This window comes from Pyxicephalus adspersus, chromosome 8, assembly GCF_032062135.1.
Source record: "Pyxicephalus adspersus chromosome 8, UCB_Pads_2.0, whole genome shotgun sequence".
NCBI lineage: Eukaryota > Metazoa > Chordata > Amphibia > Anura > Pyxicephalidae > Pyxicephalus > Pyxicephalus adspersus.
The window spans coordinates 15,285,560-15,298,497 of NC_092865.1; the positions used below are offsets into that span (position 1 = coordinate 15,285,560).

Below are 12,938 nucleotides of genomic sequence, written 5' to 3' on the forward strand. Positions count from 1 at the left end.
CATTTTGTGCCTCTATTAATAAATATATACATTTTATAATAAAAGCAAAGTAAGCACCTAATTTTGACTTGTTAATAATCTTTTGCAGTCTACTGTACAGAATGTCTCCAGAAGCAGTGCAAGGACCCATCCAGGAGCGTTGCAGTTTATTGGAGAAAAGAGCAGACTGACTAAAGAGATTAGGTGATCGTTGACGATTTTCTTTTTACTGTGAATTAATGGGCTAGGGGTTGGAAACAAGACCTTTAAAACTGGAACTGAACTAAAGTAGAGGAAAAAAACAGGTATCATATCCAGCTCCCCTATATGTACTGTATTTCATGTTTATTTAACTGTTTGGAGTTCAACTTTAACAAAAAAAGATTAACAACACAATCAAACAAAACATTCAATGCCAAAAGTTAGCTAAAAGCCAATTTAATATAATATTTATTTTCTGCAACAACATGTTTATGAAAACATGGATTCTTGTATTTTTTAAACACTTTTCAATTAAATAAAAAATAGCACCTATTATTATAGCAAAAATGTATCTAAACTTCTGAACCGATTACAATTAATATAATTTAACATCAGCACTTTAAAATATCCGCTGTTTTAAAATTTTATTACATGTTACAAAATATATACACACAATAACAACATGGATTCCACTTGATGTCTGCAAAATAAAAAATAAAGTACATCCCAAACAAGGCTAAGCTTGTTCTGCAACGTCTTTTCTAAAATTCATTGTAAAAACATGAACGGTTTTTATATGCACCATATACATTGGGCTACGAATGGTTATCACAAAAATAGACTGATCCTTTCATATAAATAAAGGTTTACTGAAATAGTGGACTGCACAGTTCAAAAGAAGGACTTGTAGTGGTGAAAATATTGATGTAGCCAGTACATATAGAGATCTAGATTAATTCAGCTAAAGCTGTTAGCACCGTTGGTTAATAAAACAAAAGGGATTTGTCGGGTACCCAGAGGAGAAGTTTTGTTGGATGGCCTATTCAAAGACCTAAAAGTTATGTTTCTGCTGCAATTTAAAAACAGGTTCTTCATCCACAATTTTTTTTTTTCTAAGGACCATAGTAGATGGCTCTTCAGATGAATTATCTGTTGTGTAAATGTATATATATTTATATGTGAATGTACAGTATTCTTGCAAATAATAAAAGAAGTAAGGGGATGGACTGGCCAATATATTTATTTATGGTGCATAAATTGCTAAAACTTTTTGAGTTCTTAAAAGTTTACCATAGTTTCACTCAGCAAGGAATGGAAAATAGAAGGGGACATATGGAAAAAAGGCTGTTAAGCTGTACAAACCCAATATAAGCACACAGTTGGTAGGTAAAGTTAATGTTGGCTATGATTAGGCCCAGTTGACCTCATGGCCTGGAGCTTTTGTCTACTTTGCACCCCTACAGTTACGATCTTGGTCTATCACCATGGTACAGTGATATCCAGTATTCTCCCCAGAATTTTTTAAAGCTGGGGGGGGGGAAGAAGCTGTAGACGAGTGGTGGCCCCTGTATTGTGACCCAGCTTTTCAGTAAGCACCCAAAAACATCCAGGTGGTTACTGAAAAGTGCTAGGTGGAGCACCTGGCTAAAAATGCCTGGGGAGAACACTGGATGTAAATAGTGTCTAGACATTAGAATGGCTAGATATTTCTCTGGGCAACAAAACAACCTTCTCACATCTGGGTTACAGGAACATATAGAAGCACCAGTCAACATGTAAGAGGTAGGGTATCACCTAAAGAGGTATTTGTCCACGAAGGATTAGAATCCAACTTAGTGTTTTATCCCTTTGCTGTCGCTGGGCTTGTTGACTTTCTCCTCCCAAGTCAATGAACAGGAATTCTGTTTTTCAACCATGTTATTGCACTTCTTGGAGCTGTAACCAGTACTGCTCCCGGGCAAGCTAAATGCTTCCTCGAAGGTGACTTGTACAGTGCTTTTTACTTGTTCATGTTCAAATAAAGAACTTGATTCCATCTCAAAGTTTTATTTATAAAAAAACACCAATGATTATTAAAAAAATTAAATACTCTATCAATATTGAAGTTCTTTCTAAAATGCCATACATCCTTCTTAGGAGGAAGTCTCTCCTGGCTTCTTTAGAAGATCGTACTTTGATTTGTGATGCAGTTGCCAAAACTGCTACCTTCTTAAATTTTAATGCTCTTTATAGAAAAGAGACTTGCATTAAGCAGCTGCCCCCAAGGCATCTGCACTGATTTCAGAGGAAGCATACGGGACCATTCTCTACGTAATGCTGTCCTTTCTGTGGTGGAGACAATCGGGACATTTCAACGACCGGGAGTTGGTTTGCTTCGTATGCGTGAAACGTGAACTGTGTCTTGTGCCAGCTGCCGTCTTGTATCTGCAACAAACAAAGCTTATCAGTAAAGGTGCACCGAGGGGTCTAATGAAATTAAGGAAACTTTGTTATGTAAATGATAAAAAATTAAATCATTCATTTTAAAAATGTGTTTTAGCCCTATTTTCTTGTTTTCCTGCCAAAGTTGCAAAAATACCTGGTGAACCTGGTTGTCCACTAACTTCTGCCCATTTCTTGCTGCATTTTCCTCTATGTATTCTGGCCCACAGTTAACAGACATGTGTAGTTCTGTTAACGATGGGAAGACCTTGCAGAACTTCCAGGGAGTCTGCAATGGCCCAAACCCAGCCCTCAGAACTATAGCAGGAGCTTCCATGCTTTATCCATTCTATATTATAGTGCCAGAGTACATTGGCATATTGAAGGTTGTCAAATTTCACACCAGAGCTTATTCAGTCCCGACAGCCACAGGGCAAGCTGAGATGGCCTTTGGGTGCATTTTATTGATAGATCACACAGGTAAGTATGTTTTATTACAGAAGGGACATGGCCTGTTCCTTTCTGCAATAAAGACCTGTCTGATCGCTCATTTTCAATGAGATTTTCTTTTGTTTCCTATTGCTGAGACGTTTCCCCTTGGACTCTGCTTGGAAACTCTTATGGTCATCTCTACGTCACTACTGAATCCTGCAGAGATATTATTGTTGGCAGGAGGAACCATCAAGCACTGGTTCTACCAAAAAGCAGACGTCATGGGACAATTCAAGGGAATTCAAGAGATAATGTTTGATTCACCAAGTTATATACTACATACAGAGTTATGTAGACGAAGGGAAAAGACTGCAAGAAGCAGTCTATTTACACTGAGCCTTAACTGTACATTAAATAGATCAGGAAACTTGAATTCTTGCTGTAATCTGCTTAGGGCATGGTTACCTCCAATTAGCACAAATCTAAATGCACATTCCACAGCTTCCACAGCAAATATATGAAACATTATTGGTTGTGTAAATCCAGTAACATTTTACCTTGCATTCATCCAGAATCACATTTCTTTCAAGTAATGTTTTTCCTTCAAACTTATGGCCATTCCATCCTTTGAAGGTAAGTGGTGTGTCTCCACCTATGACTGGGGTGTTCAGGCAGTGGATGGTGATAGTGTGAACAGCTTCGGAACTCAGCAAATGGAGAAAGTTCATCTGTACTTTGCCCACACCAAACTCCAGCTAGATGAAACAGAAAACATTAGTTAGGTCAGAAAAGCAATCATCATTATTTACAATTGCATCCAGGACTCTTTTGGATGGAATGGAGTCATAAGGATAAGATTTAACCCACAGGGGCATATTTCTAGTAAAATATTAGCATTTTGCTGGTAATCCTGTTACTCTTTATAATGGTAAGATTTAGTCTATGATTGGAGTCTATAAGCTATTTCATATATTACCCTCAATGTGATATAACATACAGCTACTTGTAAGGCTCCCATATACTGTACTCCCAAAATGCCATGAAATTCTGGAAGCAGATTTGATTTATGTCTGTTATATTTTACCTTTGTCACAGTAACTGGTGATAAACATGTCTGCCCTCCAGCTGTAAAGTTACAGAACACTTCTATAGCATCTGATGGGCAACCAAGATTCGGGTCAATCCAGTATTTTCCTGAAAAAAACAATACATGGTTAAGAAAATACTGTACTATCATAAAATAGCTGGGACATGTACACTGTTTAAAGACCAAAAATTGATATACATGCAAGAAATGTGCAAATTTGCTAAATATGCTGAAGCTTTTCAACCCATTTCTTGCAATGTTAATCACTTTTGAATATGGGTCACTTGCAAAAGAAGAATGAGCTGTAGAAGGATAACATGTATATCATTCTGGTAGCCTGCGTCTGAAAACTGCCATTTTTCTGGACACCACTTACTGCAGGTATGTGTGAATTCCAGGCGTGTGAATACCTGCCTTCCCCATGGCATGTTGTGGTTGTTGTTGATGGCTCATAGATCACTGGGATGAACCACTGCACGCAACTGGGGGAGCAGGTATTCAACACACCTAAAACTGTTATAAGCAAGGATGGGGAGCAGTAAAATTGCAGCATTTGAAGACATTGGCTACCTAAGGAGTATGCAAATATGCTTTTCTTTAAGACCCATTTGATGAAGTCTTGATCTTTGGTGAATACAGAGTCACTGAGCTGTAAAGGAATAGCATGTATACTTATCTTTCTGGTGGCTTTTGTCTATAAATTCTGCCATTTTGGTAGTCCTCTGTCTTTGTAGGTATTAAAGACTTTAGGGCAGGCGTGTCAAACTCAAATACACAGAGGGCCAAATTTTAAAACTTAGACAAAGTCGCTGGCCAACCTTAAAATTTATTGAAAAAATCGAGAACACTTTTCCTTCCCATTAGATATAAAACCTTTTCATATGGAAACAAAGCAAGGAAAAGTACAGCTTAGGGGGAGTGCTGGAAATGCCAGAGGCGGCCAATGCGAAGAGGCGAAGATGGTGCCTTCCAGAGATACAGTGATGACCGGTCCTAGACCTGTCTTTGCTGCAGGAGGTCTGCACACAGGTAAGTATGTGCCATAATCTGTGATTATGCTGTGCCTACTTGTTAGGGATATTATGGCAGAAGCTCACCACCCACCAATGAGTTTAATTCCACTTTATTCAAAAATATTCCTTTTTTTAATATTATTTTAATCTGGCGATCTTATTGGTGACATACTTTTAGTATGTTTTAGGGTAAAAACATTACCCATACTGTATCTTTGAAGATAAAATACTGTAACTATGCATGTATGTGTTTTCCATATACTTTAATGAGCTGGCATGTCACATAACAGACATGAATACGTACCATCTGTCACTTTGCGTTCACAGTCAAGCAAGTCGCGACACATTCTCGCTGGATTGTCCCGGGTCCCAGGCGGGTTCTTTATACTGTGCATCAGATCTGTCAGGTAGTGGAGCGTTTTAAAGATCTCTGTGCTGAAATCTAGTATTGATACTTCAGTATTCTGGTAGCTCTGGTTATTAGTAGAAGTTTCGAATAGAAAGTAAACATGGGTGGGAAGTATGGCATTAAAGAGTTAGTGGGCCAATCAGAAGCCAAAGGGAAGAACAACCCAGGAAGAGCAAAAGAAGGAATAAGTCCAGTCAAGAAGCAGAACACAGCATTGTATAATAATATTTTGGAGAAAAAAGAAAAAGAAGAATTTAAATCAAACTAAAATCTGCACATAAAAACTACAATTCATTTTTACACACTATAAAATTCTTTAATAAAATATGAACGATGCCAGAAATGTATGGTTTTAGATAAACATGGGGAAGAGTTAGTGTCCCTAGACTAGTGACAGCTGTGACATTTTAGAGTTTCTTCTGTGGAGATGACAAGGAAAAAAACAGAAGAGGAAACAAGGGAATCTCCAAATCAAGGACAAAGATGACAATTAATAACAAACATGAATCCTAACTTTTCCTCCTCTGTCCAAAAGTAGAAAACATTTTTGCAAATGGAGTGCAGATTAGATCAGCCTTTCTTTATCTATTTAACATGCGGAAACCCCTGAAATAACTTTCAGGTTTCAGGGAACCCCTGCTATGATTACTATATCCACAGCTCACAGTACATTAGTGTGGTGATCAATGGTGAGAATGCCTCTTACATTGCTACCAGAGGGAAAATTGTCATTATTACAGATAGCCATAAAGACCATTGGTGTCAGTGGTAAATGACCTGAGGGGTACACATTGCTTATGGCTCAAGTAACCCCCTAGCAACCTCTGGAGGAACCCTGATTGAGAAACACTGGATCAGAACATCTCTCTGTGTCTTCCAGTCTCAATGGCACTCACAGGCTTTAGTTTTCTTAGTGGTGTCATAAGAACAGGAAGTAAGAGAAAATTGCCCTAAAGAGGTTTTTAATTTTAAAATGAGCATAAACCCCCCAAAAAATAATTTGGAAGCTTACTGGATGTTGTATATTACAGTTTATGAGATTGTAAAATTGATGTGTTAGATGGATTAACCTTTGAGCAACATCATAAACAATCCATTAATCTCACCTGCACTTTGGATAATAAAAACAGGCTGATTTGATCTCTCTTGACTTGTCTATTGTTTTCAAACTCAGCTAATATAAATAATTCAACCAATATATAACTTCGTAGCACTGACATATGTTTGCTCCATTTGGTATTATATTCCATATATTACTGACAATTCTAATGTAAAATGTTTATACTGCCATCCTACCTCCATCCGCAATGCTGCATGCGACTCCATCAGCTCGTGAATAGCAGAATTCATATCCATCAGTCTCTGTAATAGGAAGGCAACACAATTCTTTAATACTAAATACCATACCTATGGAAGATCACAAACATTGTGTGCAAGAAGCATTTATAGAATCAGTACATCTATACAACTGATGTGTATTTACAGAACACAATTCCCAAATCTCTACAAAACTTTTAATTATTTTTCTAATTGATAGCTTATTGCATTTTTTCCCCCCCAAAAAAAACAATCTTAAACTTTCATCTTCAAGTACAGACTAATTGGCTCCTTGTGCTGCTGTTCTTCCCACACTCCAGCCCTGCTATACATGGACTACAACAGACTGATATCAGGAAAATTTAGGTATTTACACTGTTTGTATTTCTAAAACATATTTTTATATATATATATATATATATATATTGTGTTAATGATTACAGAGGCTACATTAATTTGTGTTCTTTATATCTGTTTAGTGTTCATCTTTGAACATATTTTCTTGTTGTGTCTTGGGCCAGTGAAGTCAAAAACAGCTACATACATTGTAAAGGATAAAACCAGAAAAAGGCTTTTGGTTTTTAGTAATAAAACTTACAGATTTTCCTGGAGGACCCGGTGGACCCTAAAATGAGATAAAATTTATGGTAAGGAAATGTACCATACAAATATTAAATTATGTAATATTATTATCTGAATTACAATATTGACCAATTATGTCTTTTAACTTTAGAGTGGGGACAAGTAAAACGTCTGTCAGGTTATTTTTTGCTGTCCTTCTGAGAAAATTCCACTTTATCTAAAGTCCCAGAAAGGCAACGGGAAATGAGATTACATTTCTACAAATTGGGGGAATCAACCCTCCCCCTTACCTCAGACAATTGTCACTGAACATATGATACCTTTCCCTATACAAGTGACAATATGGTCACCAGGACTAGTATCAAGGGTGACTCTACCCAGCAGGGACATAGATGGGATATACCCCTTCTATCTGTCCTGGTAAACTAAGACCACTTGCTATCAGTAGGCTAGTAGCGGCTGCTTTTGCCATTCCCTTAACACATTTTTTTTCAAGCTGAGAAACAACTAAACACCCAAGGGCTAAACTAAGAGTACCAATGCATTGTACACATCTTAAGCTACATGATGTCCATTGTATGGTAGACTATACTTACAGGAGGACCTGGCTGCCCTCTTGGTCCTTGAGGTCCCTAAAAAGAAAGATCACACACATAATACACTTCATTAGAAGTTTGCACAAAACTTTTTTTAGTCATTTTGTATAACAAGTGCTAAAGAGCAGCAGAAGGTGAACAAGTACTGTTAACATATTCCAATGCATCCAATTCCAGTCATATGACCTCCAATACAAATTGTCAAAAATGGGCTGCTCCCTGGGATCTTGAATACCAACCATGAAAAATAATTAATTTATATATATATATATATATATATAAATATTTATACCGTAAGAACAATTCCACAATCACGACTACCTGCCACTGGAAAGAGAGGTTCTAGCATAGACTACATGTCCACACTGCTTTAAACTCATGTAGTATATTTCATTGTATTAATAAAATGGTTGTTTTAACTACATTATGCCAGCATGCCGTGTTTGCAGAGGCAATGTACTAAAAGGTAAGTATCATAATCAGATGGAGCAGGGTAAGTGTTCATTTACTCTGGGTAGGAAAATGATGTTTGCTTTTTTTTAAATAATATATTGTACAACATTTTATTTAGTACAGATAGTACCAGTCATCATGCTTTCCCTTTTGAAGCCCCTTTTTACTAATTTTTATCCTCCAAAATGTGTCTATCAGCCACAATGATCAGCCTATAATGTAATTAAACTTGGGCATAATTCCAGGGCTGGATCACCCAGGTTGGATAGCTTTATTAAAATAAGGCCTAATGTCTCATACATGTGTTGTCTTACCATTTCTCCCTTGGAGCCCTTTTCACCGCGATATCCCTAAAATGAAAAAAGAAAACCTATTTCAAAACAAAGGCTACTATGTGTTACACGACAGACCATTTGCATGGACTGCATTAGGACAGATTTCACGACATGTATTTTTATTGTCACTAAAACATTTGGATGCATGTATTATAAAATGCCTTTGCAAACACCAAATGAGACCAATCAGTAAGTTTTCTCTAATTTGAGTTTTTCATACCTAACTGCACCAACAGCACACACCAACTATAGTGTTAGAAAGAGGGTAAGTGTATTTCCCTAAAAATATGGACCAGTCGATTTACGTAATTTCCTTTCTATCTTGAATTATCAATCACATACTTTTTTTTTCAAGGCATCTCTCAATCTGATTGGTGGTTGAGAGAAACATAGTATGACCTTTCACATCATGTTTTATATATGTAAGAGGCAACAAGGAGGGTGTTGGGTTTACCTGTGTTCAGGATCACGAGATCACCAATTACTTTTATATTTTAGGAGCAAGTGTGCCTTTAAAAACAGACTATGTTCAGACTGGCCATGAGGTTTTGGTGGGGTTACTACTTCCCAATGTCAGTGAACCAATGTTTCCCGACCTTTTTAAGATATGGTAATCAGTGGGACAGATAGCTAAAAAGATCATTGGTGTCACTTAAACTGACCTGGAAGGCACAGATTGCTCAATGCCCAAGGGAACCCCTATGGAGGAAACCTAGTGGCCTAGTGGGAGATGCCACAAATAGCCTCTCCCCATGGCAGCCCCAGGCATGCTATATAAAAAAAGTAAAATACATATTTCATGGGCATGATGCAGATTTGAGTATAACTTTTCCAAAGCAGAAAGCATACATCATATTAGAACTAAATACTACTTTTTATTCAACTTTTTTTTTTCCAACAATCTGTTTAGAATAATGGCAGTCTATCCCAGGTGAAACATTTCAAGAGCAAAGTGTAATTTGGAAACTTTGTGAAACATCTTGTAACATCTAAACAGTAGCTGAGATGGAAGAAAAACGTGATGTTTAGACGGCACTCCCCGAGGGATGTACTGTGCCAAACAAGCATACTTAGCTACTGAAATATTCCACATTATTAGGAAACAATCATATGTCATGTGTGTGTATACAGATATGCTTTGTCCACCATATTTTATTTCTTTGTAACACTTTCAACATTCTTGCATGTGACATTTTGGTTTATTCTGAAATAAAACACATTTGTGATAATAAATTATTTAATGTTTAACTTTAGCCAAAGAGCAAACTGCACAAATGAAATACATATAACAGATTTGTATTTCTCTATTTAGTCCTGGTGGATGACACCTGTTGATGAATACAATGGTGTCTTCTCTCCATCCCTAGCCTTATGAATGCACAGGGAATGGAGTAGAAACAGACTGATTTTCGTTGTCAACACATTTGCATGCATCAAGTCTGATTAACTCACAAATAATAGAAAGAGGCTGATGTCATAGTAAAATCAGGTTTAAAAATAAATGTAAAAAGGATGAGCTGCATTAGTTTTTGGCTGGTGGGTATGAAGCTTTAGGAAAAAAAGGAAAACTATTGGTACTAAATTTAAAGGAATGTCAATATTTCCAGAACCACGCTCAGTTCTGTTCTATGGAGGGAATGTGGGCGGTCAATAGAAGGCAACTCAATGTGAGGGCTACAATAGTCTTTGCTTCACGTTGGTCATTTGGTGATCCAGCAAAGAAGACTGGCACATCTGTAGTTCTGATGCTAGTTTACATGATACAGAAAGCTCTCTATGGTACTCACCAGATTACCCATAGGTCCAATTATACCACCAGGGCCTACTGGACCACTGTTCCCCTGTAAAATAACAGAAATAAATGTCAAAATAATAGGCCAGTAAGGGAAGAATAAATAAATATTGCACATTTTCCTAACTTCCTGTTTTTAACAACCTACAAACAAGAAGTTGCCTTAAATTTTATACAATAGTAAATGATGTGCTTCACTTACATTTTGCCCTTGTGGACCTTTGGGACCAATAATGCCAACTAGACCGATGTCACCATTTGGACCCTGGAAAGAGGAGTCATAGATGAACACACAAAACTGTATATACAGAAGAAATAAAAAACACAAATAAAAATGAAAAAAAAATAATAACATTTCTAGTAGGAATGATTCAATAAACCTAGAAGAGTTGATGACCATTTAGTCCAAAAACATTTTTTCGTCTAATTGTGAAATGTAATTGCCTGGTACTGGCTTTCTTCAAGAAGCAAAAGAAAATCAACCAGCCAGGAAATCCTGACTATGGTTTTATATAGTTTATTATGCATGTGCATTGTAATGCTTTTTTGTGTTCTGTTAATTCTAATGCTTTTCTATGTTCTGAGAAAAACACAAATGCTAGCCAACATCTATGCAAGCTATAGCCTTAGACAAATGTGATCAGCAATTTTCCTATTATTGGATGTTAAAGACATTTTTGACCAGTATTGACATATTACCGCAGCATTGGCAATTGTGCTATATTTTAATACTAGCAGTGGTCTATGGTCACGCCACAAAACAGTCAGGGGCCTGATTTTATAAAGCTTTCCGAGGCTGGAGAGGAAACACTTTCATCAGTGAAACTAGGTGATCCAGCAAACCTGGAATAGATTTCTTAAAAGTAATTTGCTATTTTTTAGCAAATGTTTTGAGTCCTGGACCAGATCCATTCCAGCTTTGCTGGATCACCTAGCTTCACTGATGAAGGTGTATCCTCTCCAGCCTTGGGGAGCTTTAATAAATCAGACCCTATATCTCATTTCCTTTCCAGGCCAGAATGCACAAATCTACCTTAGTGTTAAAACCTGTTTATATGCATAGTTTAAGTGTTATGTTCATTCTAAATAATAAATTAATTCCTATTATTGGATGGTAATGAGAAATCCCTGTTTATATTATTATTTTGTATATATGGACATGGGGTAGCCAAAGTTGCTCTGATTTCTGCTTCCTAGTGCAGCACAATGGTTGTACCAAACAGCTAACATTTGAGTTCACTTACGTGTCATTCATGTACAGCAATGCAGTTCCTATTAGGCCAGTATAATATGTCAAGTAGTATAGATGTCCATCCAGTAGATGAATATGGTAACTAATGTAAATTCACTAATGTGAATTACAAAGCTCCCTCCAGTGGCTAATCTAAAAATTCTGTATATGGTACATTTTGTACTGTACCCATAATATTGGAAATGTAATGTATTCAAGGGAAATAATATTAAAACACAAAACACGTTAGAGTAATAGCAATAGCTGCCACAATGGAATACACAATACAATGATAGGTATGCAATCATTCTGTGTATATAAACATTGGACAAATATGAAAACTGACCCTGATTCTGTCATTTTTAACAATATACTCAGGGTGATCATATTGGAAACAAATGTCCAATATGATCACTATGAGTCATTAGCACTACTTAGGGCCGTAGGTGAATAATTTTGTATCCGGAGATATAACCTGATTGTGGAAATGTAAGATATAATAGTGATGATGTGATGATGATGGGAGACAAAAACTGTGTTTTGGGGGTTTTATTCTCATGTAAAAGTAATTAAATTAAAATGTTTAACAATAATAACACTGGAAACAAGACACAACACAATAATGATATGTAGCCATACCTTTGGTCCCGGGAAACCTTGAAAACCCATCATGCCTTGGTCACCATCTTCACCCTATAAAAACCAAAATGAAAGTTTTTCATGAAGCCATTAATATTGATCGCAGCGTAAAAGCTCATTAGGACCACTACAATCTAAACTGGCTCTTGCACCTGCAAACATTTTTTCTTATGGGCTCTGGTCCAGTCAATGTTTTCTTCTTCCTATAAGTGCTGATGAATGGAAAGCAGTGAAGTCCTTAAAACACATTGGCTACTTACATTCCCTGCTTTGATCAATAAAAACAAAACAGACTTTCTAATAAAACTATGGTGCTCTGTTCTCATTACTTTTTCTTAATGGTGTCACAACGACATTTTATGACCCATTGATTTATAGAGGTTTTCTTTTTTTCTTAATACAGCACCTAATAGGATGAGGGTCCTACTATTCCACAATCACTTCTACATAATATAATATTGTTACTGACAAACATTCAACACTTACAGGAAGACCCTTTAAGCCAGGCTCGCCCTTCTGTCCTTGATCCCCGTCACTTCCTGGGAGACCTCTTGAACCGGGTTTTCCTGGATGACCACGAAGTCCATTCTCCCCCTAAAAATGTAAATTGGAAACATACCTATTTTTGTCTAATCTTCATTTAAAAAGATTTTACCAAGGAAACAAGTAA

General features: G+C 36.7%; 1 protein-coding gene across 1 annotated transcript in view; it reads right to left on the reverse strand.

Moving 5' to 3' along the window:
• Nucleotides 1–401: 401 nt before the first annotated feature.
• COL24A1 (collagen type XXIV alpha 1 chain) overlaps nt 402–12,938 on the reverse strand; it is a 165,414-nt gene continuing 152,877 nt past the window's right edge. Inside the window, exons 49-60 of the mRNA XM_072419592.1 lie at nt 12,755–12,862; nt 12,269–12,322; nt 10,601–10,663; nt 10,394–10,447; nt 8,586–8,621; nt 7,819–7,854; nt 7,239–7,265; nt 6,620–6,685; nt 5,219–5,387; nt 3,899–4,008; nt 3,372–3,569; nt 402–2,385 (exon numbers count right to left, since the gene is read on the reverse strand). Of these exons, the coding sequence (XP_072275693.1) occupies nt 2,242–2,385; nt 3,372–3,569; nt 3,899–4,008; nt 5,219–5,387; nt 6,620–6,685; nt 7,239–7,265; nt 7,819–7,854; nt 8,586–8,621; nt 10,394–10,447; nt 10,601–10,663; nt 12,269–12,322; nt 12,755–12,862 (1,065 nt within the window). The 3' untranslated portion in view covers nt 402–2,241. The remainder of the gene's footprint in view (nt 2,386–3,371; nt 3,570–3,898; nt 4,009–5,218; nt 5,388–6,619; nt 6,686–7,238; nt 7,266–7,818; nt 7,855–8,585; nt 8,622–10,393; nt 10,448–10,600; nt 10,664–12,268; nt 12,323–12,754; nt 12,863–12,938) is intronic.